At 55.4% G+C, this 24,740-nt stretch overlaps 2 protein-coding genes across 2 annotated transcripts in view; one reads left to right on the forward strand and one right to left on the reverse strand.

The window, feature by feature from the left end:
* The first annotated feature begins 2,682 nt into the window (after positions 1-2,682).
* Positions 2,683-13,877, forward strand: DLST (dihydrolipoamide S-succinyltransferase). Its single transcript, XM_026051861.1, has 15 exons — positions 2,683-2,733; positions 2,946-3,027; positions 3,963-4,011; positions 4,878-4,933; positions 5,287-5,361; positions 5,496-5,551; positions 6,257-6,368; positions 7,183-7,338; positions 7,627-7,712; positions 8,400-8,497; positions 10,331-10,461; positions 10,973-11,046; positions 11,805-11,888; positions 12,409-12,576; positions 13,019-13,877. The coding sequence occupies exons 1-15, from the start codon at positions 2,683-2,685 to the stop codon at positions 13,151-13,153; spliced, it is 1,413 nt and encodes a 470-aa protein (XP_025907646.1). The 3' UTR covers positions 13,154-13,877.
* Positions 13,878-16,964: 3,087 nt separating this feature from the next.
* Positions 16,965-24,740, reverse strand: part of RPS6KL1 (ribosomal protein S6 kinase like 1) — an 8,531-nt gene continuing 755 nt past the window's right edge. The window contains exons 2-11 of the mRNA XM_026051862.1: positions 24,628-24,736; positions 23,504-23,628; positions 22,527-22,619; positions 21,574-21,621; positions 20,625-20,757; positions 18,504-19,373; positions 17,664-17,753; positions 17,425-17,507; positions 17,163-17,258; positions 16,965-17,082 (exon numbers count right to left, since the gene is read on the reverse strand). Coding sequence (XP_025907647.1) covers positions 16,972-17,082; positions 17,163-17,258; positions 17,425-17,507; positions 17,664-17,753; positions 18,504-19,373; positions 20,625-20,757; positions 21,574-21,621; positions 22,527-22,619; positions 23,504-23,628; positions 24,628-24,736 — 1,758 coding nt within the window. The 3' untranslated portion in view covers positions 16,965-16,971. The remainder of the gene's footprint in view (positions 17,083-17,162; positions 17,259-17,424; positions 17,508-17,663; positions 17,754-18,503; positions 19,374-20,624; positions 20,758-21,573; positions 21,622-22,526; positions 22,620-23,503; positions 23,629-24,627; positions 24,737-24,740) is intronic.

Consider the following 24,740-nt stretch of genomic DNA (forward strand, 5'->3'; position numbering starts at 1 on the left):
CGGTGTCGTCCCGCGGGTGTCGGCCCGCGGGTGTCGGCCCGCCGGTGTCGGCCCGCCGGTGTCGGCCCGCCGGTGTCGGCCCGCCGGTGTCGGCCCGCCGGTGTCGGCCCGCCGGTGCAGACGGGAGCGGCAGCGCGTGGCAAACCCCGCGCGGGGGAAGCTCAGATGCCGCCTCCCTTCCCCAAGCGGAACCGGGGTGAAGTGGGAGAGCGCAGGCTGGAGTCAGCGGGAAGCAAGCAGGGCAAGGAAGGGACGCTTGGATTTTGATGAGCTTGTGGAAAGGAAGAGGGGAAATGAGCTGGYGAACAGGAGTCCCGGGCGCGCGTGAGGAAGCAGCTCCAGAGCGTGTCGGACACCACAACRCGGAGCTCTGAGGGACCTGCTGAAGAGGCCCGAAGAGGAGCGAGCAGCCTCTGAAGAAAGTCAGCTTGACCAGGAGCCGTTTCTGGTTATTTAAGAATGAAATTCCGTTTGTTTGGGACAAGATTTGTGAAAACCTTTGTTGCCAGTTTGATCCTGTCTCCGCACCTGAGCAGCTCCCAGCCTGTTGTCTCCGTTACAGCGTCCTGCAGGCTGCATTCAGCCTGTGTATTCCATAGATTATTCCAGTGTGTAGGGATGTAACAGGAGGTGACAGCTCCATGGCCTGGGAAGCTGTCTGGCAGGCTGACTTTGGCACGAGAGCACTATTTCACAATCCTGAGAAATTGTAACTTGGGGGGAAAAAGTTAATCACTTTGTCCGTGAGTCACCAGCAARTCTGACCGTGCCTTGTTGCTCCGAGGGAAGGACGAGTCTCTGAAGTGGCCCAGGGCACTAATGTTAGCGATGGATTGTTTCCAGTCTGACTGAAGAGGCTTCGGGATCAGCTACAGAGCGGAGTTAGGCAGGCGATAGGAGGAATAGATACAGTCGTGGTGATGCCCTCAAGAAAAGGGACTAGGAACCCTGTTAGATGTCATCGTGAAGCTGCATGTGCCAGCATACTGCGGCTATAAGGTGTGGATGTAAAGGAGCTCAGAAGAACGTAAGACAGAGGGGCGGAAGAGGCAGTTTTGGTGTCTTTCTATTAGTGGTTTCTGCCTCACGTTAAACCACTGTCCCTCACTTACAAGGCAAATGGGTAGACAGAGTGATACTGATTTTTCCTTAATATTGCAGCAGCTGTGGAACATAGACCTGGCACTTCTCGTGGAAGAGATCTGCAGATGTGTTTTCTCCCAAGCATTTATTGTAGGACAGAGCCAAGCTTGCTGCCTTTTTTTTTTTTTTCCCCCTACTCTTATAATAAATTGGTCCTGAATAAATAAAATTTACTGTTTCTGTCTCAGCCTAGACCAATACTCTAGGTTTACGTTTATCTCTTCTTCATAAAGCTTCCAGGAAAAGGTTAATGTGCAGAGGGGAGCCAGTGCTGCTTAATATTTTATTAGTAATTAACGTTCTATTAACCAGGTTCTTCCCTTTTCCTGCAGTTATCACAGATCAAACACACATGCTGAGGATCATGGTGCAAAGGCCCTTGAACATACGGAGCTGAGTCTGTTGTGCTCAGTTCAGGTYAGGGCCGGTTCTCCCGGAATCACATCCCGGGAGGAATCATGCCCCTGATAGAAGGGCGCCAGCACTGAAACCAGGCTGAGCCCTGTGGGGCTCGGGAGGGCTCTGGAGTCTGCCCCGTGTTCCCTTCCTTCCTTCCCAAACYGGGAGCAGGGCAGCCGCTCGGTGCCGGAGCGAGCGAGCTCGGCCAGACCCAGGCGTCCTGGAGCCCATAGGTACCGACTGTATCTATGATTTGTATTGACTGTGTGCATGTAGTGACTGCACATTGATACCTGAAAAGCCAGGTAGGAGGATACAGTAAACACATCAGGAAGCYTGGATGGTTCAGCTGCCAAGGTACCAATCCCAGAATCACCCCTCGTTCTCACAATACAAAATGTTCGTGGGAGGTATTTTCTTCTATAGGACTTAATTCTGTAGACTGCATGATGGTCTCCAAGGTTTCATTGGCCCTTAATGTTCATGTTGGCCTCTTATGTGCATCCCCAAATATTATTTTGGTGTTTAAGATCAGTTATATCCCATATTGCCGTTTCTGGTGAAGCTGAACCACTACAGTTTGTACAAGTGCACAGACTTTACAGGCAGTACAAACGCAGTTTGTACACAAATCCTGTTCAGAAGCTGAAGATCTGACTGAAATGGTTTTGCCTCTTGTCTTGACTACTGGCTGAGAGTACTTTGAGCTGCTGYTGTTCCAATCCAGAGTTAACTGTGTTTTAGTCGTAATTGAAGTGGTATTTTGGTATAACTTGTAAAGAGCTTTCAGGGCTGATGCCAATGGAAGCTATAATGATACCATTGAGGGAAGAAACCAGAATATCTTGAGGTCTGGTTGACTTCTAATGAATGTTATGCTGAGTTAGAGGTGCAGTCAATGATTATGTGGGTTTTAAATGAAAGGTCACCAGGGGGTGAAATTCCTTTCTCGCTGAAGGCAATAGGAATTCTGCCATTGAGGGAAAATCTGCCCTTCAGGAGTTCAGAGGCTCCACAGCCTTAAACAAACAGAACAGGTGCTGTATGTTGGATTTCGTGACCTAAGGAGTAAACATATTGAAACATCTTTTCATTGTGTCTAGTACCCTTGAGTCTCTCATTYATAGTAAATTTTAATGAATGGCCTTTAGAAATCTCTTCCCTCTTAAAGAGAAACATCAGCATGAGAAGGTGAGAACAGCAGGCGCTACAGCTGGAGAACAAATACACCTACAGGAAAGTATCCTGGAAGGAAGGAAGCGAAGAGCAGGGTAGTCTCCAACAAACTTCTGCCATCTCCGTTAACACGCGTTAGGGAATTAATATGCCAGTAGTCTGGAGCAKGAGAGGGATGGGTCCCAGCTCTGTTCCTGGTCTTTTGGGGAAAAGCAAAATCCTTCTAGGATGGTCTGTCTCTTTGCAAGACTGATGGCTCCTCTTCTCTCTGGCAGGGCAATTGCACGCTGGCAGGATGCTCGCTGTCTGGTGAGTCCTATCACACAGTCATGCAGGGAAGAAGCAGCGGGTGGAGTGAGCTCTGTGTTTCTCTGGGTGCCTCTCTTGCCCAGTCTAAACGCTGCTGAGCCACTCGGTCAGAGTGAAGGTTGCACGGGCAGCAGCAGGGTGTATTCCAAGCGTTGCACTGATTGAAACATGCTGGCTCAGGGAATAGCTCTCTAATAATTCTTGGAAAACGATAGGTGAATGTTAAATCAAACAGAGCGTACCTTTGAACTGCTCTTCTGTGCTTAAAATGGATTTCCCCCCAAACTTTTTTTTTTTTAATTAGCAATACTGTTTTTATATGGTACTACACTCGATCCTGCTTTGAGGAGCAGATTAAAACTAGTTAACTTTTCCAGTTGTTAGAATAGCAGCATATGCTCTTTAATTGGGGATGGTCTCAAAGTTAGAGCACTTTTTTTTAATAAATAAATAAATAAAAAGAAAGAAAGCGGGGGGTCAAGTGGGAAAGTGGTTCTCCTGCAAGGTTTATGTAATTGAGATAATTATATTCTCTGATTGCCGTGCTGACTCCCCTGCAGATCAGTTTGGAAACGTGCCCAGTGCCCTTACAGGAGCAAAGGACAGGAGTTCAGAGTGTGATACAAGTGGCAGTGTGAGGGCACAGGAGCAGGGTGGGAAGGGGCTGGGGCTACGTGAAGCTCTGAGGCCAAATCTCTTCTGTCTGARTTTTGAAAGAGAAACGTCCCTGGGCCGGGGAGTGGACAGAGGAGAGAGATGAGGGCAGCTGCTACTCTGCCCTACACCCCATTTTCAGTGTGTTTTTTCCTCCTTTGCTGTTCACATGCTCTGGGGGTGGACAGGGGTGTCCTTAGTGCTCTTTATCCCRTGTAAGGACCATTGGGGACTGCACGGCCGGATAACGGTCCTGTGGGTAACGCTGTTCTCCTTTGCAGGTGTGGCTGGGAACCAGGGGCTGGCTTACACCAACAGCAGGAAGCTTGTGTAAGTATYCACTTGGGTAGGAGCTGCTCTAGGCTTGGTAAGTTCCAGGTTTGGGAGGTAGGCTTGGTTCAGCCGTCGTGAAATCCCTGGGCGCATCATAGGAGCTTGAAGCTAGCCCTAGCAAAATTAAACTCTTCTTGAACTTGGAAATTGAGTCAAGGAAGGGATAGAAATGAAGAGACAGGTGATAAATTGATCTTCATTCTTTACCTGACTGCAAATCTTGATTGTTCTAGTATTTAATCATGRCCTCCAAGCAGGAATTCTGTTGCATGTGTTAAAATGGGATCTTCTGTAGAAGTGGGATGACTCAGGCAACTTATATTCACGTGGCAAAATTTGCATTACAGAAGTTGTCAAGATACTTCTCCAAATAAAATCTTTTCTCCTCTCTTCTCCTTGAGAGCATGAGATGCTACAGTGTTTGGTTCAAGTGTTGGTAGTCTGTGTTACCACACAGCAGCAATCAGAACGATCCTGTGTTACAACACAGGAGATCAAAAGCATTGCTTTTGGAAGCATTGCAAGTGAAAAGTTTCCAGCAGGTGCAAAGAACATCCTTTGTGATGTTTGGGATTGCCGTTCCCTGGGAAGACCTATTTTGGAGCGAAGTAGCTGATTCCTGGAGGGGTTGCCATCGTTTGCAAGCGTTTGTGTTGCTTTCTGCTTTTGGAATAGTCTAGCAACTCCTGCAGAGATGACAGTCCCTATCAAGAGGCTAAAAAATTGTTACAGTTGATGTTAGGTGTAGGATGGGCTGGCTGTACCTTACAGCAAATGTAAGGTGTGCTTGAGGGGGGCGTTGGCAGCCCCCAGGGGAACGTGCATTTTCTTCTGCGTCCAACTCTTTCCCTTTCTCTTTGCAGAGTAAATAGCTCCAGCGTYTTCACTGTTCGCTACTTCAGAACCACTGCGGTACATAGTAAGTAAGGAGTCAGTGGGATGACTCCTGTGCTACTTTTTACTRTCCTGATAGAGGCTGAAGTTTCCATCCTTGGTCTAGTCTCTCCAAGGTCCCTCCTCAACGGGTGGCCGAGGGTTTATGTCCCTCGGCCATAAAGCTTTTGTCTGGCATTCCTGCAGCAGTGCAACTTCAATCRGATGTGAATTTCTCTTATGTTTAAATGTTAATCAATGTTGAAACAAAGAAAAAGCCAGCRTTTTATTTTTGTTGACCACCCCCTTCCAGGAGAGTCCTGGTAAAAAAACTGAAGCAGGGTGTGTGTTTTGAGCTCTGACTGCATTCCAGGCTGTCTGTCTGTCAATCTCTCACAGGGGATGACGTGGTTACAGTGAACACACCAGCCTTTGCAGAGTCAGTCACAGAAGGAGATGTCAGGTGGGAGAAAGGTAGGTAGCTGTTTCCTGGCTGTCGTTCTCAGCACCACTGCAGCTGCCCTGGGTTACTGGGAGACTGCTGTGGGTTAATGGGGGAGGCCAGAGCATGCCGCCCTCCTCACAGTGCTCTCCTATCTGTCATTCAGCTGTTGGAGACACAGTGGCGGAAGATGAAGTGGTGTGTGAGATYGAAACAGACAAGGTAGGCGTTTTCTGGACCAAAACTTTCTCTGGTTCCCTAGCGAGTAGCCTGTATGGCTCCTCTCAGCCTGAGAGCTCCCAGAGCCTGCAGGCCCTGCCTGTGTCTCCTGCCCCGCTCGTGGAGGAAAGCTGTTCTCGTTTAGTGGGAATGCTGGCTGTGCATTAAGTGAGAGTTCGTCTCTGAACTCTCCTCATATATTTGATGGCGCTTATGTTTGTGCAAGATGCAGTTCCAGTTTGTACAACCTTCCAGTTCAGGGGCTGTAAGCTGGGAAACCCATTTGTTTTTAAACAGGAGAAAACCACAGCGCCAGAAGCCATCTTCATGTTGTTTTAAAGTTAGCCTGTACGTTTATTTACCACCCAAAGGCACCTTAAGCTGTAAAGTTCTTTSCTAAAGCTCCCTGCCAAGTTCTCTTCCCAGTGCTGCTGTCAGGAAGATGCTGGCAGCAAGTCAGTTCTGCATTGTGCCCTGGAGCAGGAAGATCAGGCTACACATCTCACTGCCAGCTCCCAAAACTTCCAAGTGTTGGCACAAAAACACAGAAAACCTGGTGGAGGGTGTGAAAACTGGTGGAAATGGTGTGAGACGGAGCTACTGACAGTGCCAGATTGCAGTGCACACCTGTGCATGCTGGCACCTTCTCTTGGCACTTTCTTGCATGCAGTGCCTGGGGGCGGGATTCACAGATTTTCCTTTTTGCAGACATCAGTGCAAGTTCCAGCCCCAGCAGCTGGTGTGATTGAAGCCCTTCTGGTACCCGATGGTGGCAAGGTGGAAGGGGGCACACCTCTCTTCAAACTCAGGAAAACTGGAGGTGAGTCAGAAACGTAGAATTAGCCCCGGCTTTCTTGTTTCCTCCAGGCCTTTTCTGAAGATAGAAGCAAGGTGTTTGGGGGAATCCTGAAGCAGGCTGCATGTGTTCTCCATCTGTCTCTGCAGTTGGAGTCATGGAATCATATTCCTTTGCTCATTAGAGAAGTGTATTTTTAGTTGATGTAATGGGGAACTTTCCATTTGTTGCTTCTGGAGGAGAGTGGGGGGCACTAAGCTAGAACTAATTTTTGAGAATTCCCTTGATACAACTCTCTGTTCTAGCTGTTTTTCTTCAGTATCCAGTTTCCCGCACAGTAAGGAGACTTTGTGAGTTGATGAAATAAAACCAGGAGGTGTAGGCTCCATTGTGTATGGTTATCAGCAGATGTGCCATCAGAAAGTCACTTCCTGAAATATCCAAGCTCTCCAACAACAGCTAGGAGCAAAGCAGGAAGAATGAGGAACAGTTTGCCATATGTGCACAAATGAAATGGGGAAAATTAAATATGAACAAAGTGAGCTGTAAAACTCAGTGCACTTTTTTTGCCTGTGCCTGTGTGGTATTAATGGTTTCTGCAAGCTCCAACATGTTCCAGTATGCTAAAGGGAGTGACACGTGTCAGTGTCTCGCTTTCACCATGGTGTCCTCTTATGGTGGCTCCAGTCAGTTCCATAGTGCTGAACACCTAAAGACATCCTGATGTCAGAGGGTCAACTTTCACCCTCTGGTGGAAGGACTCGGGATCCCTGACAGTAGGGGATCTAGTTGCACCTTGTGGCAGCGCTTGCAAGGGTTTTTCCTCCTTGTCTTTCAGCTGCTCCTGCCAAGGCCAAACCAGCGGCAGCTCCTCCTCCTCCTGCAGCCCCTGAACCTGCAGCCGCTGCTGCTCCCGCCGCTGCGGCGGCACCAATTCCTACCACCATGCCACCAGTGCCCCCAGTGTCAGCTCAGCCCATGGACAGCAAGCCAGGTGAGGCAACAAGCATCTGAGGGTTTCCTCCTTAGGGAGGGTATGCAGAGTTACAGGTAGCAAACAGATGTGGGTTCATGGTGAAGGCCTCCCTGTGTTACTGCTCTGTGTGCTTTGGACTGGAGAACTTAGCTGTGCGTGGGACCTACCCAGCCCAGGTCAAGGCTGCTCACACGTGGTGGTGCCCGAGTAAAGGGTTCGAATGGATCATGTACCCCAGGGTGTCGTGGTCAGGTTTGGGCTCTTCTGTGGTTGCTGCCTTTTGACAGATGTGTTCTTTACTCTCAGTGTCTGCGGTGAAGCCGGCTGCAGCTCCAGTGGCAGCGCCTCCTGGGGAGGCAGTGCCCAGCAAAGGTGCCAGATCAGAGCATAGGGTAAGCTGCAGGAATAGGGGCCTCACCAACTGCTGGGTAACAACTTGTTCCGGGGTAAAACTTGGGTTTTCTGGGTATGTCCACATCTACATGCCCACATCCAACTCAATGGGACTGTGACAGGTGGGGAGATGCTCCATGTGAGCGTACCAGTTAGGGGGTAGGGTGGAGGAGGAGCCAACTCCGACTCGATGCAGGTCATTTTGAGACAGAGGGTTTGTCTTGAGCTCTGGTGACTGAGTGCAGGGGGTTCAGGGTGTTCTGCTCGGTCTGTCTCCAGCCCTTAGCAAAGGGCTGGGGCTGCTGCACCTGCCTAACGCGTTCAAAGAATGTGGCTGAGCAGCTTAGAGTAAGCAGTGCTAAGAGTATCTCCTACTGACTGTTCTTAGTCTTGTGCTGGAACCTACCTATGCCTGGAGTTCCTAGGACTATATGTCTGAAGTAACTCTACCTCTGTCTGATTAAGCTCTTCCTTTCAAGGGAGCTGTCTCTTGAGCTTAATGGCTCTGTAGTAAAATCAGTTCCTCAGCCTGTCTCTGTCAGGAAGACCTGGAGTGAAAACAGTCCTAGACACCCATTGCTAGTCAGCCAGGTGGGAAGAGAAGCCCTCTGACAGGGTGGGAAGAGAGGCCCTTGTGCTTTTCATTCCTTGAATGATCTTGAGGAACTTTCTGCTCTTTTGTGCAGGTGAAGATGAACAGGATGCGTCAGCGCATTGCTCAGCGCCTGAAAGAGGCTCAAAACACTTGTGCCATGCTGACCACTTTCAATGAAATCGATATGAGGTGAGCATCAGACCTCTTCTCCCTTTTACTGGTAGAAAGAGATACAGGCAGACATCTTAAATAAAGCCAGGAGCTTGCTCATTCTCCTTGGGGAAACTGGCACGATGTTTTTGGGCCCCTCAGACACGTACTGCTTCTGTGCAGCTCAATCGAGGTGTGTTGGTGTTGCAGGGTGAGGGTTGTTTAACTTCCTAATGCCCTGTCCCTCCTAGGGTGTCTTGCACTGCTCATAGAAGTGAGCAACCTCATTCCTCGAATGTGCAGCTCTTGCCTGAGGCCTGCAGAGTGCCGAGCAGAAGAGCAAGTGTGATTGGTGTCACCTGTGTCCTGGCTGCTCAGAGACACCCACATTAGCACCTGCTTTCTGCCACCCTCCAGGTTACTGCTTGTGGAGGCAGGCCTAGCTGGTTCCCTGATTTCCTCAGCCCTTTGGGTGAGCTGTGCACAGCCCTGAGGCCTCTCTTTGCAGCTTTCCTGAGGCCGAGCAGCCTCCCTCGCTGTTCCCTGCGTGCGGCTCGGGGGCTCCTTGCACTCAAGTGCTTGCAAGGACTGAGCGCACTAATGGCTTCGGAGGGCGGGCAGCTTATGTTACAGTGCATTAAGGGGAAATTGTGCCCAAATCAAATTGCCCTGTGAAATCCTAGTCTGCTCCTTAAGACAAAACATGTAAATATTTGGGTCTCAGAACAATAAGGTTGGCAAAATAGTCTTGATGGGAGGGGAAGTGCTGCAGCTTTATCTCCTCTCGGAGGCTTATTTTGGTGTCGCTTTACGCTGGCCGTGGGCTCTCGTTGCATCTGATCATCTGTTTTGCATCGATTGCTGCGCTGTTGACTCGGGAGGGCCTGTGCTGGGGCCTCGTGCTCCCCCCGGGGGTCAGTGTCTGAAAGGAGGAAGCCGTAATGAGCCTGTCTCATAGCAAACCTCGTCCTCTTTGCTGCAGCCCCTGCGTCTTGGGAGGCACTAATGTCTTTGGGCAGTAATCCTAGCCCTAAACAAGGTTAGGCACAGGAAAACAAACACTTTAAATCATGGAAAACCCTGCCCCTTGCTGAAACTCTCTTCAAAGACTTTAGGTCTCAGAGGGGGGGAGGGCTGGACAGTACAATTCCACAGCACCTGGTATTAGCCCAGAATAGACAGAACTCGTAGCCACAGGGTTTTCTATAAACATCTGCAGTCTGATAAACAAGCAGGGGGGAAACACTGCTGCGCTTGAGGACTGTGGGTCCCCTCTCCATAGCCACGAGGAGGGTTTCTTTCATGGTCACCGTACTCCCAAAGCCAGAGGCCTTGGGGTGCCAGAGGCCCTGAGGTGCCAGCCACCGTTGGACTCGCGTGGTGGTGAAGCCTTTTGCCCACCCGGTCACCACCTCCAGCTTCTCTGCCCTTAGTATTTCCCCTGTTCTCTCTCTGCCGGGGCTGCCCAGCCGTGCAGGCGCCTGGCTGCATCAGTGTTGCTGTCTGTGGTGCCGTGCTGGTATCGGTGGCAGAGGCTTCAGGGAGTCACTGAGCACCTCTGCAACGTCAGGTGTACGCAGGAAATAAGTCACAGCCCATCTTGGTCTTGTGCCTGGCAGCGTGGCCATGCAGTTACCCTTGTCCTGCTGCACTTGTGGGGCTGTGCCCATTCCTGCGCATCACTTGGCAGGGGCCTTAGAGCCTCTCTCAGCCTGTTCCATCTCAGCCTGTGTTTTGGAGGATTTTCCAGCAGGATGGGAATTTGATGGTGGTGCTCTGCATCCTTGGAGCTGGCGCTGAAGTTCCTTACAAAACAAGTGACCAGTCTTTCCTTGGACTCTCTGGTGACCTGTGTTGTCACGTGTTTTGCAGTAACATTCGGGAGATGAGAGCCCAGCACAAGGATCCCTTCCTGAAGAAGCACAACCTGAAGCTGGGTTTCATGTCGGCATTTGTGAAAGCTGCAGCTTTTGCTCTGCAAGACCAGCCTGTTGTGAATGCAGGTGGGCAGTGGCCCTTGCTGGGGATTTGGGAACCTCTCTGGTGGGTGTTGGCCAAGCCCAGAGCTTTGTCCCAGGGGACAAAGTGCTGTGGGCTGCAGCTGATGCTGCTAATGCCACTTACAAAGGCAGAAGACAGCATGCCAAGGGGGGCACTGTTAGCAAGGGAGTGAGGATGGTGGGTCAAGAGCTCTGTGTAACTTGGTGTTTGCCCAGCCTGTAGCAGGCCAAGCCCTGCTGGGGAGCATGGGAGAAGCTGGGGATGTCCTGCAGTTCCTGGGGTGTCTGAGGGAAGCAGCCAGGGCAGTGGCTGAGGGGACTCAACTCATTGGCCAGCCTTTCCTCTTTCTCCATCCTGGCACTTTTCCCACAGGGGCAGCAAGGACTTGCTTTCCTCTGGAGCTCTCTTTAAGCTAGAGATGAGCAAATTTTTATGAGTCTGTGACTACTTCTGGCCTGCTGAGCTTTTGTTCTTGGGTACTCTGTGAGTAACACAGCCTCTTTCCTCTCCTAGTGATCGACGATACGACCAAAGAGATTGTGTACAGGGACTACGTGGACATCAGTGTCGCAGTAGCGACTCCTCGTGTGAGTACATGCCTTGGTCCTGCTTCCTGCAGCCCCAGCTCGGGATGGACACATGTCCTGAGGCACCAGGAACGTGCCCAGGGTCTTCCTGAACATGCTGTCTGGGGAGGCTGATACCCCGAGGGCCCCTGAAGGGGGTTGGTTTGAAGATGGAGGCCTGTGAATATTGTGCCAGCATCCTAGGAGATGCAGTGACAAAGCTAATGTAGATCCTAATTGCTAGTGGGAAAGCTGAAGTTAGGGATTTTTTTTTTTTCTTGGAGCTGTGGGAATCTGGTATAGACTGAGAAAGCTTTGTATGTGCTGCCGTTTGGTTGGCCCTGCTGTACTGTGGCACCATATCTGTAAAATATGTTGCTGCTTCAACAAGCTGTTCCTTGTCGGGGAGCTCAGGGAATGGAGCTATGGACTCCACTCTTCTTGTGGGGAGAGAGGTGGCAGCCCAGCCCTGCCCGGGGCCTCCCCAGAGCTTGCAGAGGTGGAGCTGGCTTCCAGACAGACCCAGCTGATTCGAGGTGCTGGGTGCCCGGGCCAAGAGGTCAGTGTTGGACCCCTCTCGCTGCCCGTGCTGGCCCTTTGTGCACGTGATGCCGGCTTGCCCGGCAGGCTGCCAGGCTGAGGCAGCTGTGCCAGCCCCTGCTCGGGGTCGAGCAGCAGGCAGGAACTCGCTGAGCCAGGACCAGGCTCCTGCCCACTGACGGTTACCCCGGCTCGTCACTGCAGACCATTTGCTGATGGTGCCCTTTGCTTCCTCTTAGGGTCTGGTGGTGCCTGTCGTTAGGAATGTAGAAAACATGAACTTTGCCGACATAGAACGTGCTATCCATGAGCTGGGGGAGAAGGTAAGAAAAGACAGGGTTGTTTTTGTAAAGGGCTTGGAGGAATGGAGGGAATTGAGGCTGCTGGAAGTGCATGAACTAGTTCAGTCCCTCTGTGGCGCCGTCTCTGATCTCTAGCACGCTGAACTATGGTGTGGGATGTGATCCATTAATGCTGGAGCCCTGTCCCTGCCTTCCAGGACAGAGCTACCTACTTGCAGCCCTTCCAGGGGTCCTCCCATGCTGCTCTAGTGCTGTAGGGTGTCTGTCTTGGCTTTGGAGGCCAAGGCTGAGCAGTCCTGGGATGGAAGTCCCTGTGTCTGCTCCTGCAAAAGCAAGAGTGGGAAACTAGGGCAACAGAATCCTGCCCGAAATACAAAGTAATTTTTCAGTTTTAAAGACAGGATGCATTTCAGAATAATTCATTCAGATGAGCAGATTAGCAAGTGCAGTAAGTTATTGCCAGAGGGGGTGAACATCCCAGCCATTGTACTTTGCCTTCTGTGACTTGTCAGAGCAGCTTGCTAAGACCTTACTCTTCCAGGCACGGAAGAACGAGCTGGCCATCGAAGACATGGATGGCGGCACTTTCACCATCAGCAACGGCGGGGTTTTTGGGTCCCTCTTTGGGACCCCTATCATTAACCCGCCCCAGTCGGCCATCTTGGGCATGCACGCCATCTTCGACAGGCCCGTGGCTGTTGGAGGCAAAGTAAGTGGGGGTTCGGAGAGGGGAGGGCTCGGGGGGTGAGGGCTGCGCTCTGTATGCTCTTGCCATGGGCTGGTGCCACCTCCTGAAGGGCTGTCCGGTGGGAGCTGAGGCAAATGCATGAAGAGCAGCTGTGCCGGCAGCGGGGCTTGCGTGAGGGTGCAGGGGGCCTTGTCCTGTCCCAAGGCGGGGAGCTGGGTGATCTGCTTGGGTTTGGGGAGGAGGAGGTGCCGGGGTTCACTTCATGGTGGAGAACAGACCCCAAAGGGTGCAGACCTGGCCGGGGCAGGTGCTCAGCTCCTGGGTGAATGTGGGTGCGCGGTGCCCAGCTAAGACCCACCTAAGAGACCATCCTTCTGGGGCGGGGGAGAACCAAAACAGCCGAGTCTCCCCCGGCGGCGGGCGGCAGGGCCGGGCTCAGCGCCCCTCTCGCTCCTCCCCGCAGGTGGAGGTGCGGCCCATGATGTACGTGGCGCTCACCTACGACCACCGGCTCATTGACGGCAGAGAGGCCGTCACTTTCCTGCGCAAGGTCAAGGCGGCGGTGGAGGATCCCCGCGTGCTGCTGCTCGACCTCTAGGGCGGCCCGGCCCCCACGCCAGCCACCCCGGCCAGGGCAGGGCCAGGGGCCACGCGGGCCGCTCGGGAACTGGCAGCGGTCATTCCAGCCTCCCTCCCCTGTGACTGGACGTATCCCAGAGGGAATCCTGGGGATAGCTCCTACCTCCTTTCCTGTTCTGCTTAAAGAAGGGTCAGTTCCTCACAAGCACTGCTATACAGTGGCCCGACTACTGAATGGCACTGCCTTTCCAGGGCCAGCTGTAAGGCATCCTCTCCCTCACAGCACCAAACTGTCACCTCTAGCTTGTCCTTCACCACTGGAAACCGCTCGCTGCTGCTGTGCTAGGGTATCTTTCCCTGCCCCTCCGAGGCAGGTTCAGCTTTATCTCCTAGTACTGAGGTTCCTGGGAGGGAGAGGAGAGGAAAGGCTGCTACTGCTCCGTCCCTCTCTTGCTTGAAACTACTTCACGCTCACGGGTGCCGCAGGAGCAGCGTGGGGAGGCCCTGGCCGCAGCGGGGCCGGGGTGGGTGCCCCACGCTGCGCGCTTACACTCCCCCTGCAGACAGGAACACGGCGCTCGCAGCCCCCTGTTCCCTCGGGGCTCTCACAGCCGCGTGGGCAGGGGCTGGGGTCCCTGTGGAGGTAGCGCTGTCCCCAGGGCCACAAGCCCTTCACTGGGACGTGTCCAGCACTGGGGAAGGCACGGCCCCCTGCAGCTGTCCTGGAATCCCGGCTCGCTGCCGGTGCACGGAGCTGTTGGCCGCCCGCGTGCCAAGGCTCGGGCTGCTGCCGGCAGGGAGCCGGCCGGGATGGGCCACGTCCTTAAGGGAATGTGTGTATCCCAGGCCCGGGGGGCTGGGGTGGGGGGTGGGGGGGCAGTCCTTAATCCAATAGCGCACATATGATATGTATTGGGGAGTGAGGGGGGTGCTAGTGCCTGCAGAGTCTATACCCTCGACACAACTTGTAACTAAAGTATTTAACACGGCGGATTTTAAATGAAATAAAACTGGGCAACGATTGAGAGGTGCGTGTGTTTGAGCAGGCAAGGTCCTCAGCAGCAGCCCTAGCTTAGCGCAAAGAGCCTGTTATGTGGTGGTGAGAGAAGAGGAAACAGGAGCGGGGTGTTTCCCGGGATGCTACTGAACTGAGGCACTTCTGGTTCTGAAGACTCTTGCTTTTAAACTCTCTTGGCACTGAATGGCCTCTTCCCAGTAAGAAGGCTTTTTAGCACTGGAAAGAATCCTTTTCTTGTTCTGGTACTAGGGGCAGCAGGGAAGTCCCAGCACTTACTATATGGGCTGGTAGCCAAAAGGAAGAGCCAGAAGAGGCTGGTTCAGTTATGGAGCTGAAACCAGGTCAGTATATCCTGATAAAAACAGAAGTTCATTAACTATAAATCATAAATGGGGCGGAGGGGGGATGAGGATGTGAACTATGCAAAGAGAAAGGAGGTATAGAGGGAAAAATCAAAAGTAAAGGAACAAGTGGCTCTGGCTGCTGTGTGGTGCTGAGCCCGTTTCCCAAAGGAGTGGTGCTCGTTCTTAGAACAATAAGAAATAATCCCTGGAGTGGGGTAGGGTTTTTCCAGCCCTGTCACCAACTTCAGGGAAGGGTTTGCACTTCCCACTTCCCAGTGAAGGCAGCTGCTCCTAACAAACAAAGGTGGTGATGCTGAAGACTGGGAATGAGGATTTCCTAGCAGTGGTGCCTTCCCCTTCCTGGCAGCTCTGGCCCATCAGGGTCTTTGGACATCCCCTGATCTGTGCAGGATTAGACTGAGGGGAAAGACTTAAAGAGGAAAATTGTCCCATGCTGCAGAGAAAGAGGTTTTAGCTGCTCTTGCACAAAGACACTGAGTTAGAGCGTGTTGCTGGTAGAGTGCTACTTGTAGCCCTCTCTACCAGGCACGTTTAGAACAGAGGGCCCCCGTCCCTGCCGTGAGCTGGTGTGGGGAAGGCCCTGCTGGATTCTGGCTGGAGCTCCAGTACCGCACGAGGCCTGTGGACCAGGCCCAGGAAGGGACGGTCTGGCCCTTCAGAGGAGGCAGCAGAGCCAGCTGCCCTGGCCTGTCCTCATGGAGCTCGATGCAGGGGCTGCTCTGCCCGAGACTCTCCGGCCCCCCAGGCAAAGGGCCGGGTCCTGGTCGTGCAGAGCCGGGCGTGGGGGCAAGGACGGTCCCGTGGGGACGCCCAGGAGTCACGGCCTGCACGGCACCTTGGGACAAGCACCACGCGTCCTGGCCCGCTGTGTCCAGCTTCCTTCCGCACGGGTGGCTCTTCCCTGCTCCCCATCCTGCTGCTCTCAAAGGTGGGTGCCGCCTTTGCCCACCTGGAGCCGCCTCTTCTGGGCTCTGCTTCCCTCTGGTGGCCGCAGAGCCGAGGGGAGGTGACACGGAGCTGGGCCAGCACAGAGCAGCTGCAGCCCTGGGGTCTGTGAGTGCAATCAGGCTGGTTAATATTTGCAGGAAGGGTGTTCAAGCCGTGGGAATGGGGCAGGGAAGGCAAGAAGTAACAGGAGGACTTTGCTGTGCCCATTCCTTCCTACCTTCTTGGTCTCTCTGAGCCCAGTGTCCTGAGCTCATGAGCATTTCCTTCAGCTTCCAGCTACTCTCAGTGCAACACTGACTGCAGAGGCCAGTGTCAGCTCTTCTGCTCACCCTTTTCTGCCCTCCTGCATTCCCTTTGTCCTTCTTGCTGGTTAAGCAACACTCCTCCCACTTGCACTTTCCCATCGTTGATCCCATGGAGCCCCTGCTGAGTGTAGTGCAAGGAGCCCCGGTGCTCGGCCCACAGCACCCCCAGCGAGACCCCCCTGCCCCCCTGGTAGCAGAAGGGGCACCAAGAACAGCGGCACAAGGGGCCACCAGGAGCCTGGAGACCCAACGGGGGCCACATAAAAGGGAATGTTGGAATGAATTACAGGCCCTGCAGCCTTTGCCAAGGAAACTCCATCCTCGTGCAGGAGCCAAATCCTTTCCTGCACTCAGGCTTGAAGCAGGCGGGGATGGGGGACACCGGCCTGGTCTGACCGAGGGCAGGGGGCAGCAGCTGGCAGTGGGGCTGGGCACAAGGGCTCGAGGCTGCAGCCCCCGGCACCTCCATCCGTCCCTGGCAGCGGGAGCTCCCTGTTCCCCCTCTTTGCAGCCAGCAGAGCTCCAGCCCCAGCCCAGGGCAGCCGGGCAGGGCTAAGATCCCGACCCGGGACCTGCTGGCTGTGGCCAGCTCCCTAAGCCAGGAACAAACACACACATGGCAGCAGCGACACGTGCTTTATTCTTTCCAGTCAGCCACCAAGGAAACACAGCGGGTCACTCCTTTCCCCCGCTTCCAGCTCCCTGCAGCAGGAATTACTCACACACATGCAGCCAGTCAATGGCACGAGGGACAGGCTTGGGGACCAGCCCGCAGGGCTCAGAGGAAGTGCACGTGGAAGCCACAGAAAGGAATGGCGGGATCAACTCAGGTAGTGGCAGCGATAAAAGCCCGAGGAGAGGAGTCCCAGAGCACCAAGGCAGGCAGAGGAAGGGACACGGGGGCCTGGCAGGAAGCCCCAGGAGGAGAGCGTGGCTTCTCCCTGGGGTCAGGAAGGGGGGCGCACATAAAGAAAAGAGCCTGGCCCTGCTCACAGATGCTAACAAACACAAGCAGCGCTGAAGGGCATTGAAGGCTGCCGAACTCATGCCCCCCCTCCCCACCCCGCGCAGCCCTTGCAGCCCCAACCTCCCCCGCAGCCTGGGCCGCCTCTGCCCGCGGGCTTCACGGGTTCCCGGTGGCAGCTGCCCCACGGGGAGGGTCCCCGCGGCCCTGGCCCTGCTCCGCTGCCGCCCGCCCTGCCTAGCCCCCCAGCTGGTGCCACTGGATGGTGCTGAAGAAGGAATGGGACTTGAGCTTGGCCAGGCCACCGCCTCCCGAGCCCAAACGCCGCCTCGGGCTGTGCTGCAGCAGCTGCGGAGAAAGGGACAGGGCAGCGGGATGAGAAGGGGGGACACGGGAAAGCAGCTCCCCCCAGCACCCAGCCGCCTCACCTGGGTGAGCAGGGATGCGGCTGCCAGGCTGAGGCCATCGGGCAGGCAGAGCTGCGTGTGAGGCTGAATCCCTGACGGGTGGTTTTGGGACAGGGGCTGCAGGAGGCAGAGGGCGACGGTGAGAAAAGGCACCGAGCAGGGTACGAACATCCTGCTCACCCAAGCCCAGCCTATCATGGTAGAACTTAACATCCCAGCCCAGACGGGCGCTCTCCCAGTACGGGTCCCACCACAAGTACCGCGCAGCTCATCTGCCTCTTACCACTCCTGTCAGCAGCTCGTACAGCAGAGACCCAAAGCTCCAGCAGTCGGCAGCTTCAGTCAGCTCAGAGATGCCCCCCACTTCTGCAGGGAGAGCCAGAGGAAAACGAGAGCTTGGTGGCAGGAGGGCACCTGGGCACCAAGACCCATGGCGCTTGTGAGGCTGGTCTCACCATGGGCAGGAGCCCCCGGCCCAGGGGGCCCAGGGCAGTGGGGAGGGTCAGGACAGGCCTCCCTTACCCGGGGCACTGTAGAGCTCCTCGAGCGCCTGGCTGCTGCACCGCGGCTCCACCTCTGTCCACTGCCCAAAGAAGGTAAGGCGGACGTGACCTGCAAGGCACGAGCGGGAGGTGAGCACGAAACCAGGCTCTCCAGCAGGAACACGACCCCGAGCCACGTCCCCTTCCAGTGGGAGCCAGGGACACGGCTAGGGATAGCCAGGGTGCTGGGCCCTGCGCCTGGAGCAGCTGTGCTCCCCACAGCGGCCACCAGTGTCCCAGCTGGACACAGAGTCCATGCAGCCGGTGGCTCTGCTCAGGGGGTGCGAGCTCCCGGCCCCGGGCAGACCGCAGAGAGCAGAGGCAGGGCCAGGGCGCGAGGGGCGAGCGCCGGCTCGGCCCGGAGCCTGCCCCGGTCCGGGTCTCGCACGCAGAGGCTTTCACAGATGGCCACAGCTGCAGGCTTGAGGGCAAGGGCGGCCTCGGGAACTCCCAAGAGGGCAGGAACTCCAGGCAGCGGCAAGCTGCGTTGTCACTAACCTCACACATGGTTTAGCTGCTGTAAGGCTCCCTGTGCTGGAATTTCCCGGGCAAACAGACCCCGCCATGGGAGCAGAAGTATCGCATTCCTGTGGCTATGGCCCCTATTCTCCCTCTGCAGAGACATCTCTTGCAATAATCTCTTGCAAACCCCACACAGGCCACACTTCCATGCTCAGAGACATCTCAACCGCCCCAGGCTGCCTCCCTCCCCCAAGGCAGGCTCCAGGGAGTTCAAGTCTCCTGGAAATGGGGCCGCCAGGAGTGTCCCAGCCACCGGGCCTCCCTCCTCCCGAGGGCCGCGGCCCTGGGCACTACCTACCCGCGGCGTCAAGCAGCAAGTTCCTGGGGTTGAGGTCCCGGCACAAGACGCCCTGCTGGTGCAGTCCCTCCAAGGCCAGGAGGATCTCAGCCGCCCACAGCCGGACCTGCTCCTCCGTCACGGCCCAGGCTCGCTGGCCGTGGCCACGGGCACCCACAGACCGGCACCGTCCCGGCGCTGGGGGGCCGCCGGCCGCACTCGCCCCCCACGCGGGCTCCCCGCGGGGGCTGCCCGAGCCGTGCAGGGCAATTCCTGCACGGAGCTGCGCCCGTGCCGGCGCAGCCAGGCGGGCCTGCGCCCGGCCGAGCTGAGCCTGCCCCGGGTGGCCTCCTCCCGGCACCGTCTTGGGCACGGGGGGAGGCCTTTCACCAGCCAGCGGGCCGGGGTCCCGCCGGGGGGCTGCTCTCTGGGGCACAGCGCCTGCACCCTCGCCGCGGCTCGGCGAGTCCCAGGGGTGCGGGAGCCGGCCCTGCTCGTTGGAGGGGCTGGCGGCTCCGGCTGCTGGAGCGCAGTCCACGGCGCCAGGCAGAGCCTGCGGCGCGCTTAAGCCCTGCCCTCCGGCTGCGGCCTTGGTGCTGCCCGCAGGAGCCAAGAGAAGCTGGAAGTGATTCCCGGGTCCGGGCTCCGCGCTGGCCGGGGCCTCCTCCCGAGGGGCAGAGGGGTCAGGCCTCCCCACCAGGCCCCGGCTCGTCCTGCCGGTCCCAGCAGCGCAGCTGCAGTCTCTATCGCTCCCGCGGAAGCTTCCCTCTGCCTGCTCTGCGCCAGGGTCCCTCGGGGCTGGAATGGGTGTGGAATGCAGCATGCCAGGGCCCTCAGAGGGACCCTGCTGGACACGGTACTTGGAGCGGAGGTGAGACCACAGCATCTCTCCTGCAAAGTGAGAAGAAAAAGCGCTGGGTAGAAGGCATGCCAGGATCCCGCTGTGGGCACTGCCCATTCAGGCACAGGCCACGGCCTACACACTTTGTATTTCGCTAGGCCTTACTTTTTTCTGAAGAAAACCAGGAGTTCATGCAGACTATCCCCAAATGCTGCAAAAACCAGTCACTGAACTCCATATTACCTGGCGACCCAGCACAGGAGCAGCTCACCCCCCTCTCCTTCAGCAGCCTTTTGCTGCCCCTTCTGCAGACCCTCACTGATCCACATCATGCCACAGTCCAGCCACATATTCCCACACGTCCCCGATCCCGCAGCCATTCCCACTCTCCCGCAAGAGCCTTTGCCCCCTGCACCCCGGCAGCAGCAGCGCTGGCAGGTAGGGCCCGCAGCTCAGCAGGAAGCCCCGGGTCAGGGCTGAGCCAGAGCTCCCGGCCAGCCCGCACTCCCGCTCACACAAGGGGCCCTCTCGTTAAGCTCGGCTGCTTTCTGCAAGCTCATCGCACAGCAGCGCGCGAGCAGCCGAGCACACGTCAGTGCCTGTCGCTAATGGACTTCACCTGCTGCTTCCTGCCCACACACTCCTCTGGCAGGGAGCAAAGAAGCTCCTCACTCAAAACCAGCTTTCCCTTCTCACTCTTCTTTACCCAGAACCCTATATTCTCCCTAGCCTTTATGCCCTAATTCACCATCTCTTCTTCGGTCTGGCCTTAGAAATCTAGTGTGATCTCTTCCTTTTTAATCAATTACAATGAATGCCTGAACTCCCTCACCTGGATCTTCTTTTCCATCACCTTGCTGACACAGCCCAACTGTGCCAGCAAGAAAGAGATGCTTTTTCTTTCCAAAAAGCCTTTGCTGGTTTGCTTGCATCCTGTCTCTGCCCGCCTGGCCAGAAGATGCCAGACCACACGACCTTCCCTACAGGTATGATTTTATTATGACACCCTCAGGACTCAGTGAGGCTAAAGTCAGTTTCCACGTTTGCTTCCTCCTACCACAAGCCTCCCTCTCCTTCTAGGGCTCCATTTCTAGCTTACTTGCTCAGCTCTTATTGACACTTCTGAAACCTCACTCAAGTTTAGTGGCTCCTTCCAGCCACCTTTGTGAGGAGGAGCACTTGTACTGTCACTATAGAAGGCAGTCCTCAACCAGCAGGAGAAACGTATTTGAGATCAAAGGAAATGGAGGTTGACAGCAGAAGGCTGTGAGGACAGCAAGCACGTAGCACAAAGCACTCACCCTGCACATGCTCCAGGTGCAGGAAGATGGAGTCCTCACTCGCGTAGTAGCGCAGCAGCTTGACCATGAAGGGGACTCCATGAGGAATGATGGTCTGACGCTCGCGAGTCTCCACATGGGATTTGGGGAGGCTCTAGGGAGGTAGATGGAGGTGCCCTTACGTCAGGTTAGGTGCTTGGGCTCCTTGGAACCTAGCACTATGAGGGTAGGAGGCCAGCTGGAAAGATCTGTTGGTAAGTGCTCTCTGAGAAGCCCCATGGCTGTCCTCCCCACGTCACTCACAACACCTCCACCTGGGAGAGCTGTAGCTCACGCTGAGACAAGTCTCCCAGGTCCCCAGTACCTCGGGCCCCAAGGGCCCACTTGTGGATCTCCACCCCCAGCAATGGGGAGCTCTGCAAAAGCTCTGCCAGGGCACAACACTCCACCTGCAAGCCACAGTGCTGCTCCAGAGCGGTGCCCATGCCCCACAGCTGCACCAACCCAAACTTCAGCTCAACAAACTACTTCAAACCGGCGCCCTGTACATTCCCTGTGGAACTGACACTTCTCCCTGTCACGTCACAGCCTCCTTGTCCAGTTACTGGAGTCCTTCAGTTTGAGCTGGCCTAAATGCACTGCGAGTAACACGGGCATGAGGCTTGGGTTGCACCGTTACAAGGTTGAGGCCCACCAGAGGAACAGAGGGAACACGGCTCTGGCTTGAAGGAAGGAGGTGAGCTGCTTCCCCTCTCAGGAGATGGACAAGGGACACAACTGAACAAAAATACAGCAGATCCACAGAGGGCTTAGAGGAAATGATGCTCCTAAAAGCCTTCCTTTGTTGAGTCACATTTAAAAGGAGCTAAACAGTATTCCCCACTCAGCATTACGGGATAGAAGGCATCTCCCCGCCAGGGTTACCCAAAAGAGATAAAGACAGAGGAGCTGTGAAGCTGGCCACACTCACCTTAAGTATAAAGGTCCCACCAGTGGCTGGATCTTGGACTATCTGCACCTATGGGCAGTATACACAGGACAGGTCAAGAGTGGTAACTGTGGTAACATCCCAACTCACAGCCTAGAGTAATAGCCCAGATTTACTTCTGGAAATAGATTAAACTCCTCCTAACAACCAGAATTTGCTGCTGTTCAAACCCCTATTCTTGAAATACCAAGCATAGAGTTAGCCAAGAAGTCAGGGATTAGAGACTTAACCAAGGAGGTGACCACCACACCATTTTTGCTCCCTTCACCAAGGAACTATTCCCCCTGCTCTTTCTGGGCTCCGTATGCCGTGCCGACTTGCCCGCTTGGGCCTCAGCAGGCTGTGAGAAATACCTTAGTCCTGACAAGGTATTTCTTTGTAAGAAATTTGTATTCCAATATATATACCAACATATATTTCATATATATATATATATTGGAAATACCAATACAACTGTCACACATGACAGTTGTCCTGTCACGTGTGATGCATGAAAGGGAGCATCTCTACATGCATGGAGAAGGTAAGCCTGGCATCTTCACTCCAAGACCATGAACTATCAACTAGTTTATCTGTGTAGAAAGCTTGTCTTCTGCAGAAGTCCTGACTGTTCATAGATATCTACCATCACAGTATCTAGACATCAAGATTCATTCTCTACATTGGAAAGGAATGGAGGTGTCAGCTTCTCTGCAAGTATCTTGAGAGCTTTAAGAACCACTAGTAATAGGGACATCAACAGACTTCTCATCTGACAAAGGGACTCCTGGCATCCCCTGATGGTCTTCCCTGGTGGGAATGATTTGGATGGAAGCCCTCCTGCTTCTTCATGAGCACAATCAAGGGCAGTCACCTGCATCCAAGCTGGTTCAGGCTACAGCTGGCTTGGTCCAGCTCCCACCTCACCGCCTCCTAGTTGCAGACACAGTCATTACCTTATCAATCACTCCCACAACCTTGCACCGTCTCAGGTTCTCCACGGCCGAGCTTAGCGTCCTAATGGGCCGGAAGCGAAGGCTGCTGTAACCCTGCAAGAGAAAATTAAAATAAAATAAAATAAAATAAAATAAAATAAAATAAAATAAAATAAAATAAAATAAAATAAAATAAAATAAAATAAAATAAAATAAAATAAAATAAAATGAGGCACCTAGAGATGTTAGGGTAGTTGCCATTCCTTCATCCTCCTCCTCACTAGCCCTTCCTCAGGCCCTTGCCCTGTCCTGCCTGGGTCTCCTGTCCCTCCACTTCCCATCGGGTCCCGCAATGGTGTGTGAGCTGCAGTTATCTCTGCTGAACACAGCTTGTTTTCCATCCAGATGGGAACAATGAGAGGAAGAAAATATTATGAACATCTAATAAGACAGATGCCCCTGTTGGTTTCCGTCCCATCAAAATGTCCACATTTTTACTAGGAAGAATGATGACAGAAAGCTAAACACCACACCTGCGGGAGTGCTGGAAATGCCATGGGCGAGCCGGACACAGCTCGGCCCTTCACGGCAGACAAGGAAAAGCGCTGCCACCGGGACCCCGGAGCGCAGCGACACTCTGCAGCTGCCACACAGGTCACCTTCTGCACCCCATCCCGTACAAAGGGCATCTGGCCGCTTGTTCACAGCTGGTTGAGAAGGTTCCTCACCACTATGTGTCATCACCCTGAGGTGTCTCACCACCAGGTTTCCCCAGACCATGGGGCCATTGCAATTACACCCCGGCAGTTCCATATCCCTTGGGCTCAGAATGCCGCCCGCACCTCCCCGCGACCCAGCTCTCCCATGCACAGCAGACACAGGGTTCCTGTACGGGCTCTGTGAGCACCAGCCTGTGCTGGTCTGGCCTCCCCCTGGCCTTGGCCAGCGCAGCCCCGAGCCGCCCCATAGAGCCACGGAGGCCACGTGCAGCCCCTCACCGTGTCCGTGGGGCTGCCCTCGCCCAGGCTCCGCTGCAGGTGGCAGGTGAAGATCTCCTCGGCGCGCTTCAGGTACTGCGTTATCTTCCTCTTCACGGCCTCGCGACGCTCCTTATTGGGGTCCACTGCCGGAGACAGCGCAGGCGCCCGTCGGGGGCCTCCCCGGTGCTGCCATCCCCACCACCACCCCATGGGCCACCCCACACCGAGGCCCCAGCCTGGTCCGGTGGTCATGCTGCGCACCCTGCACACCGTGCACGCCATGCACCGTGCACCATGCAACTGTGCCGCGCACCCTGCACGCCGTGCACCCTGCACACCATGCACACCCTGCACACGGCTCACACTGTGCACCATGCACACCCTGCACCATGCAACTGTGCCGCGCACCCTGCACGCCGTGCACTCTGCACACTGCGCACCATGCACACCCTGCACACCGTGCATCATGCAACCGCGCTGTGTGCCCTGTACACCCTGCACGCCGTGCACTCTGCACTCTGCACACTGCGCACCCTGCACACCGTGCATCATGCAAGTGCGCTGTGCACCCTGTACACCCTGCACGCCGTGCACCATGCACACTCTGCATACCGTGCACCTTGCACACTCTGCACACCGTGCACACCGCGCTGCACACCCTGCATGCCGTGCACCCTGCACACTGCGCACCATGCACACCTTGCACACCGTGCATCCTGCAACTGCGCCGTGCACCCTGCATACCCTGCACGCCGTCCACCGTGCACACTCTGCATACCGTGCACCTTGCACACTCTGCCGTGCACACCGTGCATCCTGCACACCCTGCAGCACACCGTGCTGCACACCCTGCATGCCGTGCACCCTGCACACCGCGCACCATGCACACCATGCACCACCTGCACCATGCAACTGTGCCATGCACCCTGCACACTGTGCACCCTGCACACTGCATACCATGCACACCCTGCATGCCGTGCACCCTACACACCGCGCACCATGCACGCCGTGCACCATGCAACTGTGCCACGCACCATGCACGCCGTGCACCGTGCACACCGCGCCGTGCACCGTGCGCACCCTGCACGCCGCGCACCCTGCCCGCCGCGCACCCTGCCCGTGCCCGCGCGCCCCGCGCGCACCCTGCACGCCGCGCAGCAGCACGTCCACGCCGTTCTGGTAGTGCTTGAAGGCCTCCTCGTAGTCCTCGCTCACGTCGCGCTCCAGCGCCAGGCGCAGCTGCCGCGCCGCCTCC

Source organism: Nothoprocta perdicaria, unplaced genomic scaffold (assembly GCF_003342845.1).
Source record: "Nothoprocta perdicaria isolate Ctin4 unplaced genomic scaffold, notPer1 scaffold_8, whole genome shotgun sequence".
In the NCBI taxonomy this organism is placed as follows: Eukaryota; Metazoa; Chordata; class Aves; order Tinamiformes; family Tinamidae; genus Nothoprocta; species Nothoprocta perdicaria.